General features: G+C 27.1%; 1 protein-coding gene across 5 annotated transcripts in view; it reads left to right on the top strand.

Annotated features, from left to right (window-relative positions):
• Positions 1–26,580, top strand: part of LOC127282312 (protein lap4) — a 132,788-nt gene that overhangs the window by 33,263 nt on the left and 72,945 nt on the right. For 4 of the 5 annotated variants that reach the window (XM_051306480.1, XM_051306482.1, XM_051306479.1 and 1 more), the window contains exons 6-13: positions 1,894–2,186; positions 2,393–2,526; positions 2,975–3,086; positions 4,130–4,305; positions 4,654–4,814; positions 6,342–6,452; positions 10,554–10,769; positions 24,523–24,753. In XM_051306480.1, coding sequence (XP_051162437.1) covers positions 1,894–2,186; positions 2,393–2,526; positions 2,975–3,086; positions 4,130–4,305; positions 4,654–4,814; positions 6,342–6,452; positions 10,554–10,769; positions 24,523–24,753 — 1,434 coding nt within the window. The remainder of the gene's footprint in view (positions 1–1,893; positions 2,187–2,392; positions 2,527–2,974; positions 3,087–4,129; positions 4,306–4,653; positions 4,815–6,341; positions 6,453–10,553; positions 10,770–24,522; positions 24,754–26,580) is intronic. The other variant, XM_051306481.1, reaches the window with a different exon arrangement.

Genomic DNA, 26,580 nt, shown 5'->3' with positions numbered 1-26,580 from the left:
TGTGTGAATTGAAGATATGTGTCCAATTTTTTTTTATTTTGTTTGTGATATAATTATCTAGCGAAATACGTACGGATTTTTTGAAATAATAATATTTAAATTTTCTAGACAACTTTAAGTAACAAAATTTAGGCAAAAATAAGCACTTTTTCCTTCAAATCGATGCTATTTTGCGAAAAATGCATTTTTTTAAAACGGATACGTATTTCGCTAGATTTTGAGCTGCAGAAACTAATACTTTTTTTTATTTTGATTTGGCTCAAATTTGGACTAAGTTATAGTGCCCACCACACGGCGATACATTTTTAAAGCACTCCGACATATCTGTCAGACCGACATTTTTGAAAAAAAAAATTTTTTTTCAGTTCAAGAGTAGTATAATACCCTAATGTATTTTAATTTTCTTAAAAAAATTCTATTCTTCAATAAAAATTGTTGAAAAGCGTATTTTTTGGTCGGATCAAAATGGTGTAACCCCTTAATACCCTACGTTGCGCCAGAAGGTGGTTTAAATAAAAATGAATTGGCACTTAAAAATTCTTTTTGATTATGATTCTTAGATGAATAAAAAACATTTCTCAATAGTTTTTAAAATTAGTTTACGTGCCCGATTTAAATAAAATTGAATTTTTATATAAAAACAGTGTTTTATGGGGAATCAGAATTTATTTAATCTTATAAATACTGTAATAAATGATAAAATAATTACTTATTTTCAATTTTACATATAAATAATTATATTGCTGTAGTGTTTGTGTCCGATTTAAAAAAATTAAATTATAATGTTAAAAGAACGATTTTAAGAGTGACAAAATTTATTTAAGAGAGTCGAATGGTCTCTGAAATTTTTTGGCAAGAAGAGACCTTTAATTATCGCTCTATAAAAACGGCACTAAACGTGAAAATGATAAACATTGATTTTAAAATACTTTCTTCTCGAAAGACAGACACTTTTTACAAAAGAAGCTAGAGCTTATATAAATTTCCTAAATCCGAAAGATTATGCGAATCCATACAAAAACACGATTGCAAAACGAAAAGTAATATAATGACAGGTTTATTACCTCCTGCCGCCGTCAGATGGTAGCAGCATGCAGGGCGCACAAAGTCGCAGCTGTTATTAGATTACTTTTCTACTTTTTGTTTTGCAACCATGTTTTTCTAAGGATTCGTACAGTCTTTTGGATTTAGGAAATTTATAAGATGAGGATTTTGGCTGATTTTGTTAAAAGTGTTCGTGTTTCGAGAAAAAAGTATTTTAAAATCAATACTATTTCACGTTCAGAGCGATAATTAAAGCTCTCTTCGTGCCAAAGAATTTCAGATACCGTTCGACACTCTTAATGCATAAATATAAAAACGAAACAAGAAAATAACTTCATTGTTAATGAATTTATATGAACCCAAATCTAAAACATCTATTATCTATACGCATATAAGTATACATTAAATAAATTCTGGTTCCTCATAAAATACTATTTTTAAATATTTAAAACTCAATTTGTTTTAAATTCGGCACGTGAGCTGATTTTAAAACCTATTGAGAAAAGTTTTTTATTCATCTTAGAACCATAATCAAAAAGAATTTTTAAGTGCCAATTCATTTTTATTTAAACCTCCTTCTGGCGCACCGTGACCCCTTCTTTTAGGTATAAAAAGTTTGAAGTAAATAAAATAAATTTTGTAATAAAAAATAAATATTTAAGAAAAGTTTACAAATTCAATTATCTTGAACTATTTATCAATTAAAAAGTTTATGAAATTCAATAAATAATTGTTTAAAATTTTTAAAAATCAGCAAATAAAATTACCAAAAATTTCAAATCAAAAATCACTTGATGCTCAATTATTTTGAAAAATCTAAAATTATATATGATAAATTATTAATTGCAGCCAGCGCATATTGGAAAATTACCAGAGCTTCAGGAATTGTGGTTGGATCATAATCAATTGCAACATTTGCCTGTGGAAATTGGTGAATTAAAAACTCTTGTATGCTTAGATGTCTCAGAAAATCGGCTAGAAGATTTGCCAGAAGAAATAAGTGGTCTAGAGTTATTGACAGATCTCCATTTATCTCAAAATGTTATTGAAAAATTACCCGATGGGTTAGGTGAATTAAAACATCTAACTATTCTGAAAATTGATCAAAATAGATTATCGGTATTAAATTCAAATATTGGAAGGTAAAAATCATTATTTATTTATTGAAAAAAAATATTCAAAAATATTGCAAAAAAAATACAGGCAAAGCCCGTATATATATTATACAATTATAATTTATAATTATATATAAATATATAATCATAAAATTATTTTTAATTTTCGAAAACAGAAATAATGTGCTATATAAAATTTCATTTAATATTAATTTTTATTGTTTTTATTTTAGGTGTAAAAATTTGCAGGAATTAATTCTCACAGAAAATTTTTTACTGTCATTGCCACTATCGATAGGAAATCTTTTAAATTTAAATAATCTTAATGTGGACAGAAATAGTCTACAGTCAGTTCCTCGTGAAATTGGTAATTTATATATATATAGTTTAAAATTGTTATATTAACCCATTAACGTCAAAATGTCCAAAATTTTTACCTTAACTTTAATGTAAGAATTAAAACATTAAAAGACCAAATATTTTAATGACGCAGTGGCTTCTAGGGAGGGATTGGGGGTCGCTCTTTCAGATTTTGAAGTCAAAATAGAGATTGGTCCACCAGGAAATCCAATATGGCGGGTAAAATAAAGAAAACCTAAAAAAATCACTTTTTTTGAACCAAAAACATTTTTTAAGTTATCTAACATATTCTATTGGTGGATAAAATAATTGTACGAATAATTGTAAGAACTTTCAATTTCATGATCGCGGACGGAATGTTAAGGTAAAAATTTTGGACATTTGTGCGTTAATGGGTTAAATTCATAATTATTAATGCAAAATAATTGTATGACAATTTTTTTGTAATTTCGCAGGAAATTTAAAAAAACTTGGTGTTTTATCTCTAAGAGATAATAAATTACAGTTCCTTCCAAATGAGGTCGGTCAATGTGTTGCTCTTCATGTATTAGATGTATCCGGAAACAGGTAAATTTTTATATTCGTGTCTCTAATGAAAAAATATTAAACGTAAATCCATAATAGCTTAATAGTTACTTTCTGTAAGTGATGAATATTACTATTTTAGTGTACATTTTATTTTATTATAATTATACATATTCTTTCATATTATTAGCCAAATAAGGTATAGTAACCTAGTTTTACATATGACTTTTTAATTTTCACAAAAAAATTGATATAATTTGAATTTTTTTTTTTTTTTTTTTGAAAAAAAGCGTCTGAAAATATAGGCAATCATTGGTTACATTTTTTGCTTTGTATCTAATCCAGAAACCAGACTATACTCTTTTTTATGCATTATGCATTATGCATTTTTTATGACCTGAACAAAAATCTGGTGTCAAACATTTATTTGTTATAGTGATAATTTTTTTGAATTACAAAAAACTTTTGTTAATTTCACAATTTATATGCAAAATATTAGGAAAAGGATATTTATATCACAAACCGGGTAACAAATTTTAAATGTATTTTGGTACGCTAAATATGAATTTATTTTGGAAAATTTCTCATCGATTAGTACTTAGTTTTCAAATTTTTTTTTTTGACCAAAATTTTAATTTTTTCAAACGAAAATGAATTTTTCAGTCTTTATTTTGAAAAATGTTATTTTTTACAAAATTAAGGATTGTGAGTGTTCTTTATAAGATAGTGTTATTTTATTTTATAAACAAAAATTTTATTAAAAATTTATTTATTTATTTATTCTTTAAAATTTTGTTTTAAACTTATTTATTGTGATTAGTATTAAATTATCAGTTATACATTACTATTAAAGGTATTATTTGCTTCTCAATATACTTGTAGTGAGAAAAAACTTTTATATCTTAAACCGGGAAATAACCGGGAATTCAAAAACTGAAAAATAGTAGACACCCTGTAAAAACATTAATGTAATCAATGGCTGCCTTGGGCCCCTTGTTGCTTAATATACTATTAATTTATTTTAAATTAAATATTTGAATTGTTTAAAAATAATGAAAACAATTAACATATTAATGAATTTACAGATTGCAGTATTTGCCATATTCACTAATCAATCTTAACCTGAAAGCGGTTTGGTTGAGTGAAAATCAGGCACAACCTATGTTGACTTTTCAGACAGACATAGACGAAGATTCAAAGCAAGAGGTTCTTACTTGTTTTCTTTTACCTCAGATGGATTGTCAAGTAGAAGCACATCATGGTAAAATAATAATATGAATATTTTTATATTTAATGGGGGTTAATGACCCCATTGTTTTGCTTAAAATGTGAAGCTAGTTCATTTTGCTAAATTTTATTGGTTGTTTAATGGAAATTAAAAATGAAAGTTTCAATTAATAATCTCCTGAAATTCAATTATTATTTCTAAAAATTTTAACTCAAATTCTGAAATACAATTATTTATAAATTTTGTATCTAAAATTCTTTCTTGAATAATTTAATTTTAATAATTTTCTGTATAATAATAATAAGAAGAATAATAATAATAATACTAATAATAATAATAATAATAAGCTTTTGACTATAATTAACTGTTAATATTTTACAGATAACGTGAAGCTTGGGATTTTATCAGGAATGAAAGACACAGTATCTAGAAATGAAATGAGAGAAATTGTCAGTAGTGACGATGAAGGTTGGCAAGAAAAAGAAACGTCGAGAACGCATTCCGTAAAATTCACAGATGAACTACCAGATAGTGATAAAGAGGTGAGAATATTATGTATTATGATATTATATCAATTTGTTTGTAATAAAATTTAATCAACCGAACAACAAAAAAAGAATAAAACCCCTTCAGTTGATTAAAAAGCGAAAAATCTTTTAAAAAAAATAATAAATACATCTACAAATATTTAATAAGAAAAGGAAAAGATAAAACCTATGCATGATTCAGTTATATTAATATTTGCGATAGCAAATAAAAAACGCCTTATTCATCTGAAATATTTTTTAGATTTATTTCCTCAATAATTGTATCTCATAATAATTCTATATAATACTGATTTGAGTTTTCGTAAAGTAAACATATGGATTTGATTGAATACTGAATAAATTGAATATTTAAATTATTATTAATTAATAATTTAATAATTAATTTATTTTAAAATTAATTTAAATTTAATTTAATTAAATTTTTTAAATAATTTTATTAATACTTACCAGATAAATTGCAAATTAAAGTAGTTACCAATCCAAAGAATTTCTACGCATTGTTGACTAAAGTAAATTTAAATTCTCAGGAATAATAAGTTTAAAAAATTAAATTGAATTAATAAATTTTATAAAGGAATAATTTACTTATTCATAAATAATTTTATATTGTATTTTATTTACAAAGCAATTTATTTAATTTAAAAAATTCAGTGTACTTTAAATTAAAATTAACTATTAATATTTTTTATATGTTAAGCTTATTTATTTAATACCAATTTCAAACCTAATGTTTTATGTAAAATTTTTTTTTACAGAAAACAAACAAATGAGACTTAAATAAGAATTATATTACGTATTAAAATTTGAGACACAATTATATTGAACTGAATTTTCAGATAGGATTTTATTATTCTGAAAATTAGCTATATTCATATTAAATTGAGCTTCAAGTTACGATTATATAGATTTGACAATTGAAATACAATTTTATCAACGGGAGGCGTCGATATTAAATATAAAAATAAATCATTTTAATCATTAATTAAATATGTAACATATCCTTCAAAAAACTATATTAATAAGCATTAATAAGCTCAATATTAAGTTAATAAATATTATGTGGATAACAATTTCTTTCTTCAAGACAAAATATATTGCCACCTTTAAAATTTTACGTGTTTCAAAATTAAAAACAAATTTTATTTTTTGAATAAATTAATTCAATTTTTTCCGTTTAATAATTTTTGAGTAAAATTTTAAGATCTTTTTTGTGAAAAACATTGTTAAAAATTTTCAATGCAAATATTTGCAAAAATATTTTTAAAAATTTATTCAAATTTAGTAGACCAATTTGTCACTTAAAAAACATTTTTCCAAATGTTGAGAAAAATTGATGACATGACCCCGTTTTTTCATATGAAATGCCTCGTATATTCGTGGATTGAAAAAGACAATGTTTGAAAGATGCAAAGTATATATACGTTGGAAGGATAGAAAAAAAACTGTCTTTTTCTGCATCTTATTGATTTTATTTAATTTTGATGCAAATCTTATAAAATGACAATATTATTCATATTGCAGACTCCTTTCGTCCGACAGAACACTCCACATCCAAAAGAATTGAAGGCAAAAGCTCATAAGTTGTTCAACAAAGGAAGAAATGATAGTTATTCTGCGTCTACCGATGAACAGGTATAGTTATTTTTTCTTTTAATCAATGTTACCTATCTTCTACGAGGTTTTGATACTAACAATTAATGTAAAAAAATTTGTGTCTACTTTAAAACATGAACCACTGGTGATCCGAAGCTAAAACTTTCAGTACTTGTAAATTACATTTGTACTTTCATTTGATAAATCATTTCAATGATTTATTTTCAAAAACGCAAATCAAAATTTTGATTTCAATTTAAAATTTCTAAAGAACATACTTAAGTTTTTTTTTATTTCATTTTGGATAATATATGAGGTATTCTGCTCTGAATCAAAAGTCATTTTGCATTTACATCTCCAATTTTATTGAAATTTTTTTTTCTTTTAGTCATAATTGAAATGATCAAAAAATTCGTCTTGAAAAACTCTACAAAACTAGAAATAAATATCTATAGGTGTCATTAAATTTTTTTAAAATATTGGGCAAAAAATAATAGCCAAAAATTTTACAAGACTTCTGATAACGGATTCATTCTCACATAAAAATTACTTTTATCAAAAATTAATAATTTTAAAAATATTATTATTAATTTTTTAATATTATTTATAACTTTATAAATAAAAGAATCACATGTTTAAATTAGTTTAAAAAAGGTTAACCCAGTTCAAAAAAAGAAAGATCAAAATCCATCAATATGTTTTCAAGTTACAACATCTTTTGTGAATTTGAAAACTCGAAATCAATTTTGAAAAAAAATTATCTCCCCTCTTCTTAGAGCCATTTCAACTTTCTTTTTAACTGGTTTAACAGAGCTTGCATAATTTTTCAACAGCACAGCTTAAAAAATCTCGAGTTGGAAACATATACATATTATCTACCAAATGATCACTTTTTTCATAGAGATCCTGTACTAATCAGTAAGACCTAACAATTTAAATAAAATTATTTTTTTATGTCTTATACTATTCGAGATATAAATGAAAATGTAATGTATCCATGGTCAGGGAAATTAGGAAAAAATCAGGGAATTTTATGAAAAGTACTGTAAAAATATCAAATTTCTATAAATGCTACTAAAATTATAATTTTTTTAATTCGGTTAACATTACACGAAATGTCTAAAAAGTCCATTTTTTTATTTTCAATAAAAATTAGTTTATAAATATTTTATTATCCTTAGCAATTTGTTATTAGAAATTTAATCAAATTTATTTATTCCTTAATAAGAATGTTTCACAGAAATATTTTTAAAAAATTTTCTCTTTAAACCACCGAATTAAACTGAGACAAATTTTTACGATTTCAATTTAGTTTTAGAACAAGCTTTGATAAATAATTTAAAGTTACATAAAAAAAAGAAAATTTTCCAAGTCTGATTTATGCACATTATTCAAATACTAGCAAAATTAAACGCGCGCAAGCGCACCAAATTGAGTATTTAATTATTAGTTATAAAGAAATTAAAGATTAATATTATCAATAATAATTTAATTTATTAGAATATTATTACATGTTAAATGATAATAATGAAAATTATATGTTTACAGGCCTCGGATTATACGAATTTTTCCGACTTTTATCGACTTATTTTAATAAAATGCGACTTTTTTTTTACATTTGAAAAACAATGTAAATAAAATACATTTTTTTTTAGTATAAAATGTAGATCTTCTTCAGATCTCCTTCAATTCAATTATTTAACAAATTTTGAACTAAAATGATTCTTCACTAAATTAATTATTTTCAATAATTTTAATGAAATACATCACAAATTCAATTATATCAAAATTATTTTTCAATTAAAATTTTTATGAAATTTTACAATTGTTTAGAAATTAAAAAAATATCACAATAAAATTGAATTAATTTTTAAAAATTTCAATTCAAAATAAACTAAAATTCAATTATTACCCGAAATTTTAATTCAAAATCAATTAAAATTCAATAATTATCCAAAATTTTCAATTTAAAATTTAATTATTTACCAAGTTTTCAATTTAAATTAAATAAAATTCAATTATTTTCTAAAATTTCTATTCAAAATTAATTATCCAAATTTTCAATCAAAAATGAACTTAAATTAAATTATTCTCCAAAATTTCAATTAAAATTCAATTATTTCCCAAAATTTTCAATTCACAATGAATTGAAATTCAATTATTTTTCAAATTTAAAATCAAAAAAAATTTAATTATTCTCAAAAATTTGAATTCAAAATTAATTGAATTTTCAATAATTTGAATTTAAAAGCATCTAAAATTGAATTATTTCTATTTGAAATTTCTAAAGATTTCAACTTTAACCCTTCGAAAAGGATTATTATTAAAAAAAAAAATTTTTATTTAAAAATCTTTAAAATATTTTTGTTAAAATAAAAAACAAATCCACTTTTTTTTGGAATATAAATCGACTAAAACGACTTTTTTGTGTCTTTAAGTTGATTCGAGGCCTGTGTTTTTATAATTAATATTTAGTAGGTATTCGTTGGCCCATAGTACCTTAAAAATTAATTTTTGTCAAATTACTATCTTGTAGGAAATTTCCTGGCGCATCTTTTTTCTCATCATAAATTTTTTGTATTTGTATACAATTTTTGAATCAATATACAACTTTTAAAAAAATTTCGTTCGTAAACGTTGTGTATTTCAGCTTCGTGAATTGAATTTTGGAATTTGTAATTTTAAAAAAACTTATTCCGAAATTTGGAAACACAATTATACAACTTTGGCAAAAATGAGAAAAAGAATTGTCAAAATTTGACACGTCATAAGATTACTATTCAAAAAAACATGTGAAATCAGAAAAGGCCAACTTCAAGTTAGGACAGAAGGACAGACCAAGCATTTTATTATTATATAATTTTAATATATTAATTTGACATATTTTTAACAATTTTGTAAGATTTTTGATACTACTAATTCGATGCAAAAAAATAAATTAGCTTCAAACATTAATAATTATAAATTTTTAATTTTAACCTAAACAGCCACATTTTATTCTGCAAAATAAATACTTTTTTTACAAGTCCTGCTTTTAAGGAAATTTTTTCCTTAAAGAATAATACATCTAGAATATAACCTTAAATTTTTAAGTCATAATACTAAAATTTAAATAACTCATGAATTTTTAAGTAAAAACACTTTTTATTTTTCACAATTTTTTTAACTAACTTAAAATAAATTAATCCCTGTTAAACTAATTAAATTTTAAAAAACACTTCATAAGTTACCTCAGATTAAATTTTTGTGCAAAAATACTCAATACCGGCTGTACATTACATGTTTGAATACGTCTGGTCCAGCAGACCCGTTGTGCCATTTACGTTCGAACGCAAAATTTTGCCAGTTAAGGGTTAAATTTATTGGAAATAATTAGTTGAAAAAGAAATTCAGTTAAAATTTTTTTTAAAAAATTGAGTTTTGGAAGAGCAATAGTTAAAATTTTTTGAACTAAATGTATTTCAGAAGATTTTTAATTAAAATTTTTGTATTTTTTTTAATTGAAAAATATTTTAAATAATTAAATTTTCGAAAATCTTGATTAAAATTATCAAAATTAAATTATTCAACAAAGAAGTTTGAATAGAAAATTAAGAAATAATTGTATTTTATAAGAGTTTGAGTTAAAATTTTTCGAAATAATAATTTAATTTCAGGAGATTATTAATTAAAACTTTCATTTTGAATTGGTGAAATTTTTTTAAAAACTTTAGACAATAATTGAATTATAGTTAATTTTCAATTGAAAACTGTTTTAAATCATGTAATTTTCGAAGAGTTTGTTTTAAATTAATAAAAATAATTGATTTTATAAACAATTTAAGATAATATATATTTTTTAATAATTCAATTTTAAAAAATAAAAAAAAGTCGAAAAAGTACAATCCGAGGCCTGTTATTGAAAACATCTTGAAATATTTTCATTAGGGTCAGGGAAAAAAAATTTAATTTGGACTTGAAATCAAGAAAACGTCAGGGAAGAACAAAATAATATTTTTATGTCAACCCTGATAATTTATATTTATAGTTATCAGACTACTTGTTTCGTGTTATGAAAGATTTTTACAAAAAATTATTTTTTTAACAATATAAAGGAGTTTTACTTAAATTTGTAATTTTTTTTATTTATCATATTAACAGGATGTTTCACAAACATTTGGACTGGATAAAATAGAAAATAACAGTTCAGAGTTGGTGACTGATGTTTTTGAAGGCAATCAACAGTTATCTAATCAAGATGTACCCAAAGACGACTCTAATCCATTATTGTCACAAATTGTAAATACGGATGTTAATAAATCATTGAGTATAAATTCGGAATTTATTCAGCAACCATCGGTCAATCCACGTAACGAGGTAATTTTATATTATTTTCATGACATTGATTATAAGTTAATGATAAAAATAAATTGTTTAAATTTATTGAAAATTTGTTTTAGTGAAATAAAATTTAATTTCAATTATAGCGATTTTAGAATTCAAGTTGTAGTTATTTGAGTCTGATCCAATATGTAAGCAAGACTAAGTTTTGCTGATTGATTATTATTCTCTTGAAAATTAGAAAATCCTTATCTGTAAAATTTATTAACGATTGGAATTTGTTGACAAGACCAATGTGCGTCAAGAATTTTCTGTTTGAGTCCCGTAAAAGTTCATTGTAAATATTATCTGTGACTGCGTTTGATTGTGAGAAAAGGACCAAAAAAATTTTTTCTTGAAAATGATCGTATTGCATTTTTTTGGGTAGCCTTTTAGCCTAAAACGTTATTAACAAAAATTTAATTTTTTTTATAGTAGACCCTCTAAAAAAATATGAATCAATTGTGTGTAATTTGAGGTAAGCGAGATATTTACAAAAAATATTACAAATATATTTAAATAATAGGTACCTACATGTGCTTTAAATGAAACTTTGAAGTATGAGTGTCCTTGTCGAAAAACCGCTTATGATTATCAGACGCTCGTATTAGCTGGCCCCTGAGTTGAAAATATTTTTTTCTGACACTAGCACCGAAAGTGCATCATTTTTTACCTATACATCAGGTGGAAATTCAGTGATTTGATTTTTGTACATTTTTTCACTTTCAATCCGAATCCAACCTCGAAAATGGCCCATCACGTCAGGATTTTTTATAATCTTACAATTAGTTTAAATGGCTATTTTGGCCATTTTCGTGGCGTCCGTCCATCAATTCAATGTAGAACTATTTTCAATGTCTGATAACTCAAAAAAAAAAAAAATGATTTTTTCAATTTTTGATAAGAGAAGAAAAGTTTCAGTTTTTCTTTTACTTTTCAATAATGTTAACAAAAAAATATTTTTTTATTTTTTATTAAAAAAATAACAATTTTTTATAAACAAATTAAGTTTTTTTTAATTTGGATATGATTTTAAAAATTTTTTATTTTAAAACATACCTGGAAATACGCCCATATATATTAGGGTGATCTTTAAAAACCAAATTTACGAATGTTTAAGTTCGTAAACCTCATTTTGTTAAGCATCAAAAAATAAGAGATACCAATTTTTTTATTTTTTTTAAATAAATATTTAATGGTGCCTCAAAGCACTTGAATTTTTACATGTATTTTGCATGGGAAAAAAACGTTTTTTTGTAGATTAGCTATGAAATGATGAAAAATGAATATTTTTTTATCAGACTACTCTATTTTTCTTGATAAATGTTTAAGGAATAAGATCCAATAATTTATTTATGAATTTTTTAATAATAACTATTTTTTGAGGAGCCCCGAAATCCCCAAAAATGCAAAATCAGGGAAAAATTGTTAGAAAATGTTTATTAATATTTTTTTATAGTATTTGTTGCAAGATTTTTTATTTACAACCTAAACAAATATTATTAATTGTATTTTTAGATCATTCGCAATTTGTTTAAACAATATATATATCGTTATTGTAAAACTGTTGTTAAAAATATCTGGAAAATGATGTTTTTTTTAATTCTATAACTTTTATTAACATGAAGTGCGATAAATAACAGTTTTTTTAAAAAAATCTCAACAAAAATTGTTTAAACAAATTATTGTTGCTATTTCTAAACTAGTATTTAAATGTATTTACAAAGTTGCTTTTCGCCCTTAATTTTGCAAGTAGTTCTACTGTATATAACTGCAAAAGTATCTTAAATTTAAAACTTAATTTTTCACAATTGTTTAAACAATTCAATTTTTTTATCAATTTAATACTTCTGGATTTTCTAAAAGATATACAGTAAGAATTATGCTGAGCCACAGTTAATAATTCGCACTGTATATCTTTTAGAAAATTCAAAAGTATCAGATTGATAAAAAAAATTGAATTATTTAAACAATTGTGGAAAATTAAGTTTTAAACTACTACTTTGTTTATTACAATCAACACGAAAAAACTGAACGCTGTATAGTAACCTATACTGAATGTTCATTTCTCATAACTCAATTTTTTTTACTAAACGCGCAATAGTCGAATGCACTATAACTCTTCTCTTCGTGTACAATTAATAATAATTGTTTAAGTTTTAAATAAAATATCTTTCGTCTCAGTGGCCAGCTAATTCGAGCGTCAGAAAATTATAACTTTTTTGATCAGGAGCTTCAATTACTAAAAACAATTAACAAGTATGAGAATACTGTACTAGTTTATTTGGCTACTACACCAAAAATTTTCAGTATAAGTATTTAAACAATTTCTGGTTACTAAAATTTTGCAGTTTCTACTGCATATCTGTTTACCAACGAATTTTAAAAAATAATTTCAAATTCAGCGACTCCGAAATCTGCTGAATATCAACTTTTAGTAAATTCTAAAAAATGTTTTAAAAAAAACCGCTGCCAAGTTGAAGTATGAACTTTTTGTGTTAATTTCATGAACACTTTGCTTCCTCATGGAATTTTTTTTGTGATCATTTTATGATAACTTATTTAGTATTTTAATAATTTTAAACAAGTTGTAAATTCAGATGTTCATTACATGAACTTCCTCTTTACGATCAGCAAAAAAATTTGCTTCCTCGTGGAAAAAGCATTAACATTGAAATAAACATACAAAAATAATATAATAATATAAACATTTGAGTACCTATACATTTGAGTTAAATTTAAAGAATTAATGGAAATTAAAAAATCAAAAATTCATAATTTAACCGAGATTTCTAAATATTAATGAAAAATAATATATAATTATTTACAATTATATCGATTCGTTTTAATGCAAGGAATACAATTATTTTATATTTAAACTTGAATTTAAATAAATATAAAATTTTTCAGCTAAAATGTGTATTTTCTATTTTTTAACTTTCATTACTTTATTAAATTTACCTCAAATGTAAATTTTAAATATACCAATCGATTCGTTTTCATGTAAGGAATACAATTATTTCATCTATAAACTTAAATTTAAATAATCACAAAATTTTATAGCCAAAATGTGAATTTTTGATTTTTTAACTTTCATTAATTCTTTAAATTTAAATTAAAACTATACTTTATATATACCGATCGATTTGTCTTGACGTAAGGAATACAATTTTATTATTATATAACATTAAATTTTTCTATTTAAAAATTTTTTCGATTAAAAAAAAATTTTTGGAAAAAAGACGATAAAATTTTTTGGTATTTTTTAAAATCCTTTGGTCAGATTTGAGATATTAATATGATAAATGAACCTACCAAATTTTATCTAAATCCATTAAAACCTGTTAAAGTTATCTTCTAAACAAAAAAGGGATCCACACACATACATACATCCGGACAATTGATCAGGATCTCATATAACATGTATAAATGTAAAACATAATTTCACTCCATTTTTATTCTAACCCTCATAACAAAAGGATATCCCTAGGATATCAATTGAGCTACCAATTGCAAGCTACCAATTGAGCTACAGAGAGACCCAATTCCACTCAATTCAGAAACCATGCACACGACTTTTCAACGTCAATATTAACAACTTTAGAAAATATCTAGTGAGGATGGTAATTTTGTTTTGAATTTAATATTGTAGTTACGATGATAAATTAAAATTACCATCCTCACTAGGTAAAATAATATGATTCAAATCAGATTGTGTCTTCTTGTTAAATAAAATTAATTACTCTTGACTTATTCAGATTAAAGTGTATTGTTATGTACACGTCAATACGATAGTAACATAATACCTACTACAAAAACTTGGTAGTGAATAACAACATTCAACCCTCATAACAAAAGGATATCCATAGGATATCCATATCAATGGTCGATATCCTAGAATGGTCTCCAGGATATCTTGGGATATCCCTAGGATATCCAAACCGCTGGTCTGTGGGACATCAACAGGACATCCATAGGATATCCCTAAGACATCCACAAAATATCTATTGGATATTATATCGCAGGATATCCATGGAATATCCTCAGGATGTCCGTGGGATATTCTTAGGATATTCACGGGATATTTAATATCTCAACATATATTTTTAAAGGTTAAAATTGTTAAGCTAATATAATGAATAATAATATAATAAAAACAAAAATCTTATGAGCTTCTAATTTATTTTAAATGAAGATTTGAAAAGCATTTTTCAAAGTTTTTAAATAAACTCATGCACTTAATGTATAATTAATATTAATAGTTATTCGTTATTTGCGGGGAAGAATTTATATTGTTTAAAGCCAATTTATTTTCTGACAATATTAAGCATATGAATAAAGGAATGAATCACGAATGAGAAAAAAATTAGTTAATAATTTTTCAAATTAAACAACTTTCTCGAAAAACAAGTTGCATTTTATTTTATTTATATAAAATTTAATTCACAGAATATTCTCACTCGTAGTCTCATAATGACTTTAAAAACCAGCGCCGGATTTACAAACAATTTTAGTGTAAGCTACCAAATTTTGCCGCCCACTTGTGGGCAGCGTTTAAAGGGAGAAGATGCATATACATGATGAAAATAGTCCAAACATACATGCAATAAAATATATGATATAAAGTAACATTTTTATTAGGTCTAATAATACGTATGCATAATTTTTATTTGTAATTGTTTATTTAATTTTTTATAAAAATATTTAACATTCTTTACATATAAAAATATTGTAATTCAATGACACAGTTATTGACAGTTTAAAATGACTTCAGAAATATACGTAACGATTCTACATTAATTGTTTACGTGATTTTTTATTTGCAAAGTCATCTATAAGTTCATCATAATCAATTGATTTTATGAGATTTGATTCGATGGATAGAAGAGCTAGAGAGTTTAACTTTTCCTGCGATAATGATGATCTGTGATAATTTTTTACTCTTTTTAGACAAGAAAAACTTCTTTCTCCTGAACAGTTTGTTGCCGGAATGCAAACTGCAATTCGCAAAGCAATATCCAAGTTAGGGTAAATGTTTTGCAATGAACGATTTCGTAAGAATTTTAAGAGACTCGATAGGGAGATCAATGTTTTTCTTTCTCTATCTTTCATGGAAGAAATATAGCTCGCAAAATGAATACATTCTGAAATTAGATTCTCTTCTAGATCATCAGGATAAGCCTTTATAAGAGAAGAAGCTTTCTCTGTAAGTTCAACCACTGACAACGTGTTCATTTCAATCAAAAATGAAAAATTGTTAGAAAAAATAAGATAGGCAGCGTGTCTTTTTTTTAATTCAGCTGACAATCTATCAATAATTACCAGATATGTTTCAATTCGGAATCGATCACTTGCTGTTACTCTTAATTCTTCCTCTGGTACTTCGTCTGCAAATGTCTTTCTTTTTCGTTTCCTCTTACACGTTTCTGTTTCGTACTTCTTTACTACACTAATTTCCATCGCCTTCTCTTCAAAATACTTGAAGTTTTCCCGTTCAGCTATTACAAAGTCATGAAGTGATTTGTATAATTCTGTTACTGTTTGAAGATCAGTTGTAGAACTTTGTATTTGAATCATCACCTTATTCAATCTTTCTAAAATGACATTCCAAAACTCTACCATAAACGCAGTTTCTAAACGTTCTAATTTAATACGTATGCCCTTCGCCTCATTTCTTGTAATAGGTTTCTCTGCTGGATCGTCTTCAATGCTTTTCAAAACTCTTTGAACTTCAAACCATGAATCTTTTAAACTCTTGCATGCAGATTCTCTTCCTGACCAACGTGTTAGATTAACTCTTTTCAACGTATTTTTGTTTTCAATTTCAGTTGTTAATTTCTTCCATCTTTCAGTCGATCTTACAAAAAATACGTAAACTTCTTCTAACAGCATAAATAACGAACAGCCTTCTGCAGTCGATTCAGCTGCTGCAGACCCACTTAAATTTGCAGAATGGCCTGCACAAGGAGCATAAAAAGCAAATGGTGATATCTCTTTAATTTTAGCTTGTAAGCCATTATATAGGCCGGACATATTTGAAGCATTGTCATACGATTGACCGCGACAATCTTCAATATTTATATCCAATGCTTTCAACTCTGAAGTAACAGCAAGAAACAGATCTTGAGCTTTGTGTCCTACAGAAGGTAAGAATTTAATAAAACGTTCACAAGCTTCTCCATTATTTAAGACATAACGAATGACCAAAGTGAGTTGATCTACATGTCCTATATCAGTAGTTGAATCCAGAATCAGGGAAAAGTATTTTGATGATTTTAACTTTTCACTAATATACTCTAAAGCTTTTTTTGACATCAAGAAAATAAATTCGTCACAAACAGTTTTTGACAAATAACTGGTTGATCCAGATCCTTGGTTACCATGCGATTCAATATGTTTAGCTAAAAAAGGATCAAATTCTGCTATTACTTCTAAAAACATCATATAATTTCCATTATGCATATCACCAAATACTTCACTAGTTCCTCTAAAAGCCAAACCTCTTGAAGATAATGCTTTCACAACAGCAACAACTCTTTTTAAGACATTTCTCCAATAAGAAATTTCTTCATTCACTTGGGAAAATAATAATGAATCAATATTGGAATCTGATTCACTTCTGCATTTCATGGCAAGAATACAAGATTTATGCTGAAGAGTATTTTCGTGTGCAACTACACGCTTTTCAACATTTTTCTAGTCATTGAAACCACCTTTAGAGGAAAATTGAGACTGAGATTCACCTATTTCAAAAACTAAACAAGGTCCACAAAAAACGGAACCTTTACTCTCAGAATAAATCAACCAACTTCTGTTTACTTCTTCATTGTTTTTTAACTTTCTCTGGAAAACATTCTTGGTCAAAAAACGACGTTGATCAGAATATAGTCTCTCACTGTTGGAAAAATCGGACGATATATTTTGACTAAACCCATGTCTCGCCAAAATTTCTCTTGTTAAATCATTTATTTCCCAAAGAGCAGGATCTTTGCTTAATTCGACAGGCTCTAAACCTGTAGAATTTTCAATTTTAGACACTTTTTCAATTTCTTTTTCCGAATCACTGACACTTTCGAAAGTTTCGTTAACACTATCTATATTATATTAATGAATTAATATTGTACAATGCGAGAAACTGATTAATTTTAAAATAAGTTTAAAATTATTTTTTTTAAATTAAATAAAGATATGTTTTTACTGTTGCAACTGAAGCGTTAATATTTAAACCTAACCTTACATTACAGTAAATACCCACCTTACGCGTTAAAAAAACAAAATAATCTTATGTTTAAAACATGTTTAGAAGTAAACAGATAACACTCAATTTACTAGTCTTTATGTAAATTAGATCACATACAACGCTATTTGAAATCATTAATTTGTTTAATTTATACGAAATGTATTAGACAGAACAACAATAAAGTGACAGTAAAAGCATTGACAATGGAGAAAGCCGAACGTAGAAGTGCAACTCGATGGTATATAAATAAGTACTAAAGTAGATGGAGTTGCAGTCGTATTCTTAATTATTTTTAAAAAATATTCGCTTTTAAAAAGAATACTATTGAATAAAGACAAAAAACTATAATAGATAAGAAAAAAATATTTTTAAAAGTTTAACTTCGTGATTACTTTTATTTACTTCTAATTATTTTAATATTAAAAAAACTTTAATTAAAAAAAATTTTAATTAAAAAAATTTAAAAAAATTCAATTTATAATTTCTTAAAATTTGCCGCCCCCAAAATCTGCCGCCCTAGGCTCCAGCCTACTCAGCCTATTGCTAAATCCAGTACTGTTAAAAACAGTATCCTGAGAATATCTTCTTGACATCCAGAAGATATACTGAGAATATCCTGAAAATATCTGGGATATCCTGATGATATCTGTGGGATATCCTGACGATATCTATGGGATATCTGGAGGACATTTATGAAAGTCTATAGAGATATCCAGAAGATATCCTGTGGATATCCTCAGATATCCAAAGGATATACAAACCGCCGATTTTTTGGATATCCCTAAGAGATCCTTTTGACATCCATAGGACATCCCTAGGATATCTGCGGGATATTATCAATATATCCCAAGATATCTTGTGTTATTAGGGAAGTCATTTGTTTTCTCTATAGTACTTGAATGTTTTTTTTTTTTTTTTGACAGATGTGTAAACTATCAATAAAAATACGTAATTTTAAATTATTTATTTTCAATGTCTTCAATAAACATTTTTCGTGATCGCTGTTGAAATCCATTCAAATTAAAAGCACATCTTGTTAAAAGGAATTTACGCAAATTAAATGCGCAACTGTTTAACAAACTTTCAATCATAACCCAAAAAAATGTTTTGGTTAATAAATCTATTGTTTGTAATGATTGTAGAATGAAAATTAGAAAACTAAACATGAGTTTTTAAAAAGTACACTTTTTAGTTTGTTATTTAATTATTTAAATTATATTTAATTTATACTTAGTATAATATACATATGGGGCGGTATAGATTCTACACAAATAAACCCTACACGAGAAAATTACGCACCGATAATTTTACAAAAAAAAATCCTACACTTGGACAATAAGCAAAAAAAAATTAATTAACAATTTTTTACTTTACACAATTAAATCAAACATAATTTTATTCTACACATTTAATTGCACACAGGAAAACCCTACACCGTTAACTCTGAAAAAAAATTCTACACAATAATATGCGGAATAAAATTTAAAAACAAATAATAGAAATTCTAAACGATTAAATACTACAAAATATAACCGTACAAATTAAATTGCACTCAGGAAAACCTTATACGATTAACTCTGCACAAGAAGATTCTGCACCTTATATACTTACTCATAAGTATGTTTATTTATGAAAAAAACAGGGTTGCCATGTCGACTGTGTAGAATATAAAAAATTCTAATTAATCGTGGAGAGTTGTGCAGAGTTAATCGTGTAGGGTTTTCCTGAGTGCAATTTAATTTGTACGGTTATATTTTGTAGTATTTAATCGTTTAGAATTTCTATTATTTTGACACCGGTCACTGTAGAGGGAGTAACTGGGCAACAGCCAAATCTATTTTGCTTCATAACCAATGGGGAGTTTTTCAAAGGTACAGCGAAATAGTGGCAAAGTAACTTTAAATTCATTAAAGTTGGGTAAAAAGAAAGATAAAAGCGATTGTTTGATTGTTTAATTTAAAAAAAAGAGCAAGTAGTTTGTATTCCAATATCGAGAGGAAACCAACTCGATTATGTGTATCTGTAGTGTAGCCGAGAGGAAAACCAGCTCGGTAATGTAGGTGTGTAATGTATCCGAGAGGAAAACCAGCTCGGTATTATGTCGTACAATATACTACTATTGAGAGGAAAACCAACTCGATATAGTAGTGATGTGTGAGAGGAAAACCAGCTCGACACCGTGTATGTGTAGTGTTCCGAGAGGAAAACCAGCTCGGTATTATGTCGTACAATATACTACTATTGAGAGGAAAACCAACTCGAGATAGTAGTGATGTGTGAGAGGAAAACCAACTCGACACTGTGTAGGTGTAGTGTTCCAAGAGGAAAACCAGCTTGGTATTAAGTGTAATATACTGATATTGAGAGGAAACCAGCTCAATATAGTATGTGTAGCTAGGTATCGAGAGGAAACCAACTCGGTACTATGATGCACAATATACTACTATTGAGAGGAAAACCAACTCGAGATAGTAGTGATGTGTGAGAGGAAAACCAACTCGACACTGTGTAGGTGTAGTGTTCCGAGAGGAAAACCAGCTCGGTATTATGTGTAATATACTGATATTGAGAGGAAACCAGCTCAATATAGTATGTGTAGATAGGTATCGAGAGGAAACCAACTCGATACCGTGTGTGTGTGTAATGTATCCGAGAGGAAAACCAGCTCGGTACTATGTTGCACAATATACTACTATTGAGAGGAAAACCAACTCGACACTGTGTATGTGTAGTGTAGCCGAGAGGAAAACCAGCTCGGTACTGTGTGTAATATACTGATATTGAGAGGAAACCAGCTCAATATAGTATGTGTAGATAGGTATCGAGAGGAAACCAACTCGATTCCGTGTGTGTGTAGTAGTTCCGAGAGGAAACCAGCTCGGTCGTAAGCCAATTCGAGAGGAAACCAGCTCGATTTTGGTTTGTTGAGAGGAAAGCCAGCTCAACAATGAGTTTAGAAAGGCTCTAGTATCGAGAGGAAACCAACTCGATACGTAGAGTGTTTTGCGTCTGAAAAAGTAAAACGTTAGAGTCGGGGGGGGGGGGGTAGCGTTGATTGAAACGAGTCAATGTATGAGGGATCGTTTATTTCAAAAGTACAGTGTGTCGAAAAAAGTTTAAGTCCCACAAGGGCGAAAATTTCTAAGTACCAATATCGAAGAAATATTCTAAGTCGGAGATTCGGAAAAATTTCTAAGTTCGATGACTCGAAATTTTTCTAAGTCCAACAACTCAGAATTTTTCTAAGTATTGAGTAGTGTTAGCGGTAGGTCAGGCTAGGCAGGGGGGAGGAAAGCCAACCCCAAGTGAGCTCTAAGGAGAACTGACGTTTTGGTCCAGTGCATGGACTTTTATCATCCGCGACTTTTCCAAAAACGGCAAAGTGGGAGAATTTTAGAGAGAGGGCAAAATCAGCGTTCGCGTTTCTTAGGCCCGGCGCAATCCGAATGCGCGTACGGTTCACGCGTTTCGCTTGAGCCAAGGGTCAAGTCGCGCGTCTTTTCGCGAGACTTGCTCTATCTTCAAGATTCTCTCACATCCCTGCTTAACCATTCCTAATTAACCTAATTAATATATCTAATTAATAATTAATTTTACTTAATAAGTGTGATATATGATAATAATATTATTATATTAAAATATAGTTTATTAATATAATATGTTACAAATACCGATATGTATGTGTAACATATTACATATTTACTATAAGTTAACAATATAATATTATCCGTATTAACACACACACACACACACATATATATATATATATATATATATATATATATATATATAACATTATAAATTATAAATCACTATGACAACAATATCTACCATTAACAATTAACAAATTATAATTATTGTAATAACAATTATAATTAATAATTAGTTAATAATAATTTATTGTGATACAATAATTATTTATAATAAATGATGCTATAAATGATCTACAAGATATAAAAAATCACATCTAACTTCGAACATAACCTTTTATTTAAATAAATAATTGAAAATTCGGCTCGGAAAAGTATCCGGCGAAAAGAAGGTTAAAAGAAGTGGCGCGAGGAAAGCAAAGGGCCTGTCGCGTTAAGAGTGGGAGGTGCAAGGATGAATAGAGATGGGCCGTAAGGCGAAAGTGGAGAGAGCGAATAGGGAAAAGAGTGGAAAGCGTGAAATGAAAAGGGGCGCGCCGATGGGATGTTTGGAAAAGTGTAGAGAAACACGTCACCAATGACTCGGCTAAGGACAAGAATTCATGAAGATGTAGCAAAGTTTTTGCATTCTTTATGAATTCTCGTTACCCCCATCAGTGACATGTATCAATTTGTTTTTAAATTTTATTCCGCATATTATTGTGTAGAATTTTTTTTTCAGAGTTAACGGTGTAGGGTTTTCCTGTGTGCAATTAAATGTGTAGAATAAAATTATGTTTGATTTAATTGTGTAAAGTAAAAAATTGTTAATTAATTTTATTTTGCTTATTGTCCAAGTGTAGGATTTTTTTTTGTAAAATTATCGGTGAGCAATTTTCTCGTATAGGGTTTATTTGTGTAGAATCTATACCGCCCCATACATATATACGTATATTTATATAGGGTTATACTTACAATTATTTCTAAATAGATTTATCCTCAGGATATCCTAAACTAATGTAGGATTTGCTGAAAACGTCCATAGGATATCCTGAGGATATCCTCAGAAAATCCAAACCGCCGTTACGTAGGATATTTTTGGGATATCCTGGGGATATACTGAGGATATTTTTGGGATATCCTGGGGATATACTGAGGATATTCTGGTATATACTGAGGGTATTCTAGGGATATTCCAGGGATATCCTAGAGATATCGTGGGGATATTCTTGGGATAAACTTGGTATATCGTTAAAATATTCTAGAAATATCGCTAAGATTTTCCTAGGATATAATTATGATTCAAATTTTGACTATTTGAGATAGCGATTTTTTGATACAAATAGGTTTCCCGTGATTGTCAATCATCTTTCAAATCTGGGCCTTAAAATTGATAATTAGAGCATATATTTAAGCCAAAAATGCGATTTTCGACACTTTAATTTCGTTTTTTATGGGACTTACCGAATGAAAAATTTTTGTTCTAACACATGCACCGATAGTACACCATTTCTTACCTGTGTAGCATACATACATTGTAAATACATCCAAAAAATATGTTTTCCATTTTTATTTAATTAATTTGTATGTTAGGGTCGTTTTATGGATACCTTAGGGACATTTTTAGAACGACTCAAGGATATTCTAACCCTTAAGATAATATAGACATACTGTGGATATCCTTAGGACGTCCTAATAATATCCGGGGAAATGATTAGGATATCCCTGGGACATTTTTAGATATCCTAACCGCCGCTACTTTGGATATCCTTAAAGTATCCTTAGGATATCCAAGGGATGTTTTTGGAATATTCTCGGATATCTGGTGCTGTGAGGGATTAACCAAAACATTTTTTTGGGTTATGATTGAAAGTTTGTTAAACAGTTGCGCATTTAATTTGCGTAAATTCCTTTTAACAAGATGTGCTTTTAATTTGAATAGATTTCAACAGCGATCACGAAAAATGTTTATTGAAGACATTGAAAATAAATAGTTTAAAATTACGTATTTTTATTGATAGTTTACACATCTGTCAAAAAAAAAAACATTCAAGTACAATAGAGAAAACAAATGACTTAGAATAAAAATGGAGTGAAATTATGTTTTACATTTATAAAAAAGCAGTTTCAAGCCCTCTTTACTCAACTCGAAAATCTGAAATACTTCTTAGATTCCGAAAAAACGCCACTTTCTAATAAACGGGAAAAAATTCTTTATTTATTAGAGATTGTATTGCAAAAAAAAAATTGAAAATCCATGTTGTCTCTCTTTGAGAAAAATAAATATTTTTTTTTAATTTTGACTTTTTGGACATTTCCACTAAAAATATATTATTTTTTTATTGCATATATAAAAAATTTGAAAAATTTCCAACAAATTTCATATGGCACATGTTTTTTCCATCTTTTCGTTTTAATGAAGATAAACGCGTTTGAAAAGTACCTTCTTTATGTAAACTTTAATTTTAAAAAATTCATAACTCCCGTAACTTTCATCAAATCAAAAAAAGAAAAAAATACGTATTCTCTTATTTTTCATAAAGATTCCGAAAAAAAATGTTCCAGGCAAAAAAAAATTTTGAATAAAAATTTTTCGTAGAATGCCCTATATATAACCTTAAATTTTTCTATTTAAAAATTTTTTCGATAAAAAAAATTTTTTGGAAAAATGACGATAAAATTTTTTTTAGGTATTTTTTAAAATCCTTTGGTCAGATTTGAGATATTAATATGATTTCAATAAAATCTTAACATTTTGCAAATTGCATGAATAAATTATATTAAAGAAATTAATACAATTTTTCTAAAAATGAAAATTGCATTAATATGTATTTTTAGTGTCATTGATGTATTAGGTTTTAGTGTAGAAATCCTTTTGCAGGATGTGGAGTTTGAAGAATCAGTATGTGATGTTAAATATAGTGATGTGGCTGAAAATGAAGATACATTGAGGCATGTTGAATTTTCTATAACCGAGAACGTGGATTGTGAGGGTGGGGGTGATTCTGTCAAACCAAACAAGCTCCATCGCAGAGACACCCCACACCACTTGAAAAACAAACGTATTCACACATCATTCGATAAAGAGAAAGTTGCTTCCATTATAGCACAGGTTAGCCTTCTAAATATTTGAAATAATTATACTTTCATCTATATAAACATTATAATTTTTATGTTAATAGAACATTGTAATCTTTGCATCTAATTACAGGATATCTAATTTCTGAATTAATTGGCAAAATCCTTCTAATTTTATGTTAAGCCGGAAAACTATTTAAATTACAAAAATTCTCCCTCTAGACCCCTCAAATACGAACCACTTCTTTTACCTCTCACACTCTTAACCTCTCAATTGCAAAGTTGACAAATTAACAAACCTCTACCCCTTAAAGCCCTCAATAGAGATTTTTCCCTTCTTTTAACATACTTGGGTCCAGTCCCATGATAGGTACAAATTGCAAATTAGAAATATTATGGTTAGTAGATATGTATTTTGACCAAATCAGCCTTAAAGTTTATTCGCGTTGTTCTATGTGAGTTGAATGATGCAGCCTTTATTGTTTCCAATCAGGGACTGACACGGAAACGAAACAAAACGCCAAATCAATTTTGTGTAGTATCGTGTTCAATCACAAACACATTTAATAATTTATAATGTTTTCGTGTCCTGACCGGACACTTTAAAAAAAATTAAATGTTTTCGTGTCCGGACACGACACTTTTGAAATTTTAAAATGTTTTCGTGTCCGGACACGACACTTTTAAAATAATTAAATGTTTTCGTGTCCTGACCGGACAGTTTTGATAAAATTAAATGTATTCGTGTCCAGACACGCCACTTTTAAAATAATTAAATGTTTTCGTGTCCTGACCGGACACTTTTGAAAAAATTAAATGTTTTCGTGTCAGGATCGGACACGACACTATTAAAATTTTTAAATGTTTTCGTGTCCGGATATAACCCACTTTCTCATTGTAAAATATTCTCATGAACAAATTTACTTGTTACGCCATATTAGATCCGCTACTCTGATTGACCGCCATCTTGTTTTGTTATAAATTAAATAATATTAAGTAATTTTTGTCAAAAATCGCGTTTGCGTATAACTTTCTCCTTTCAGTGACTAAACATAAAACATTAAGAAAGAATTATGTCTCGTGTTTAAACACGAAACGTTATTTAACACGAAAACATTTCTTTATATCAAAAGTGTCAGATACAAACACGAAACGATATTCGATGAGAAAATGTGTCGTGTTCTGACACGAAAACATTTATTTATTTCAAAAGTGTCGGGTCTGGACACGAAAACATTTATTTATTTCAAAAGTGTCGGGTCTGGACACGAAACATTATTTGACGAGAAAATGTGTCGTGTCCAAACACGAAACATTATTCGATGAGAAAATGTGTCGTGTCAGAACTCAACACATTAGTCAATAGGGGAATGTTTCGTGTCAGGACACAACACATTAGTTAATGTATAAATGTGTTGTGTACACAACAGAAACGGAAACGACACGAATGATTCGGGCAGGTCCCTGTTTCCAATGCGTTAACTAATTTTTGAAAAAACAAATTGCTGCATTTTTATTTTTCAAAATTATTTTTTTTTCTTAAACTTCATTATTTTTTGAGCAAAAAACGTTTAGGAAACTTTTTTTAAGACTAAAAGTGAAAAAGTTATGAGTAATTGAAAAAAAAGTTGCACTAATTTTTTAATGCAAATATCTCGAAAAATAATAAATTTTTTTTTCAAAAGTTTTTTTTACTCAATTAGACCCATAACCTCTACGCAAAAACGTAGTATAGAAGGAATCGGAGGATAGACCCCTCAATCTCAGACTCATATACCATCAACAAAAATTAGATATTTTTATTTCTCACAATACAAAATTTTTTACACTGAAAGAAAATGTATAACAAAATTTCGTAAAT

The sequence above is a fragment of the Leptopilina boulardi genome, unplaced genomic scaffold (assembly GCF_019393585.1).
Source record: "Leptopilina boulardi isolate dan_hultmark-lab unplaced genomic scaffold, ZJU_Lbou_2.1 LbouV2_297, whole genome shotgun sequence".
NCBI lineage: Eukaryota > Metazoa > Arthropoda > Insecta > Hymenoptera > Figitidae > Leptopilina > Leptopilina boulardi.
This window is presented reverse-complemented; position numbering and strand designations above follow the sequence as displayed.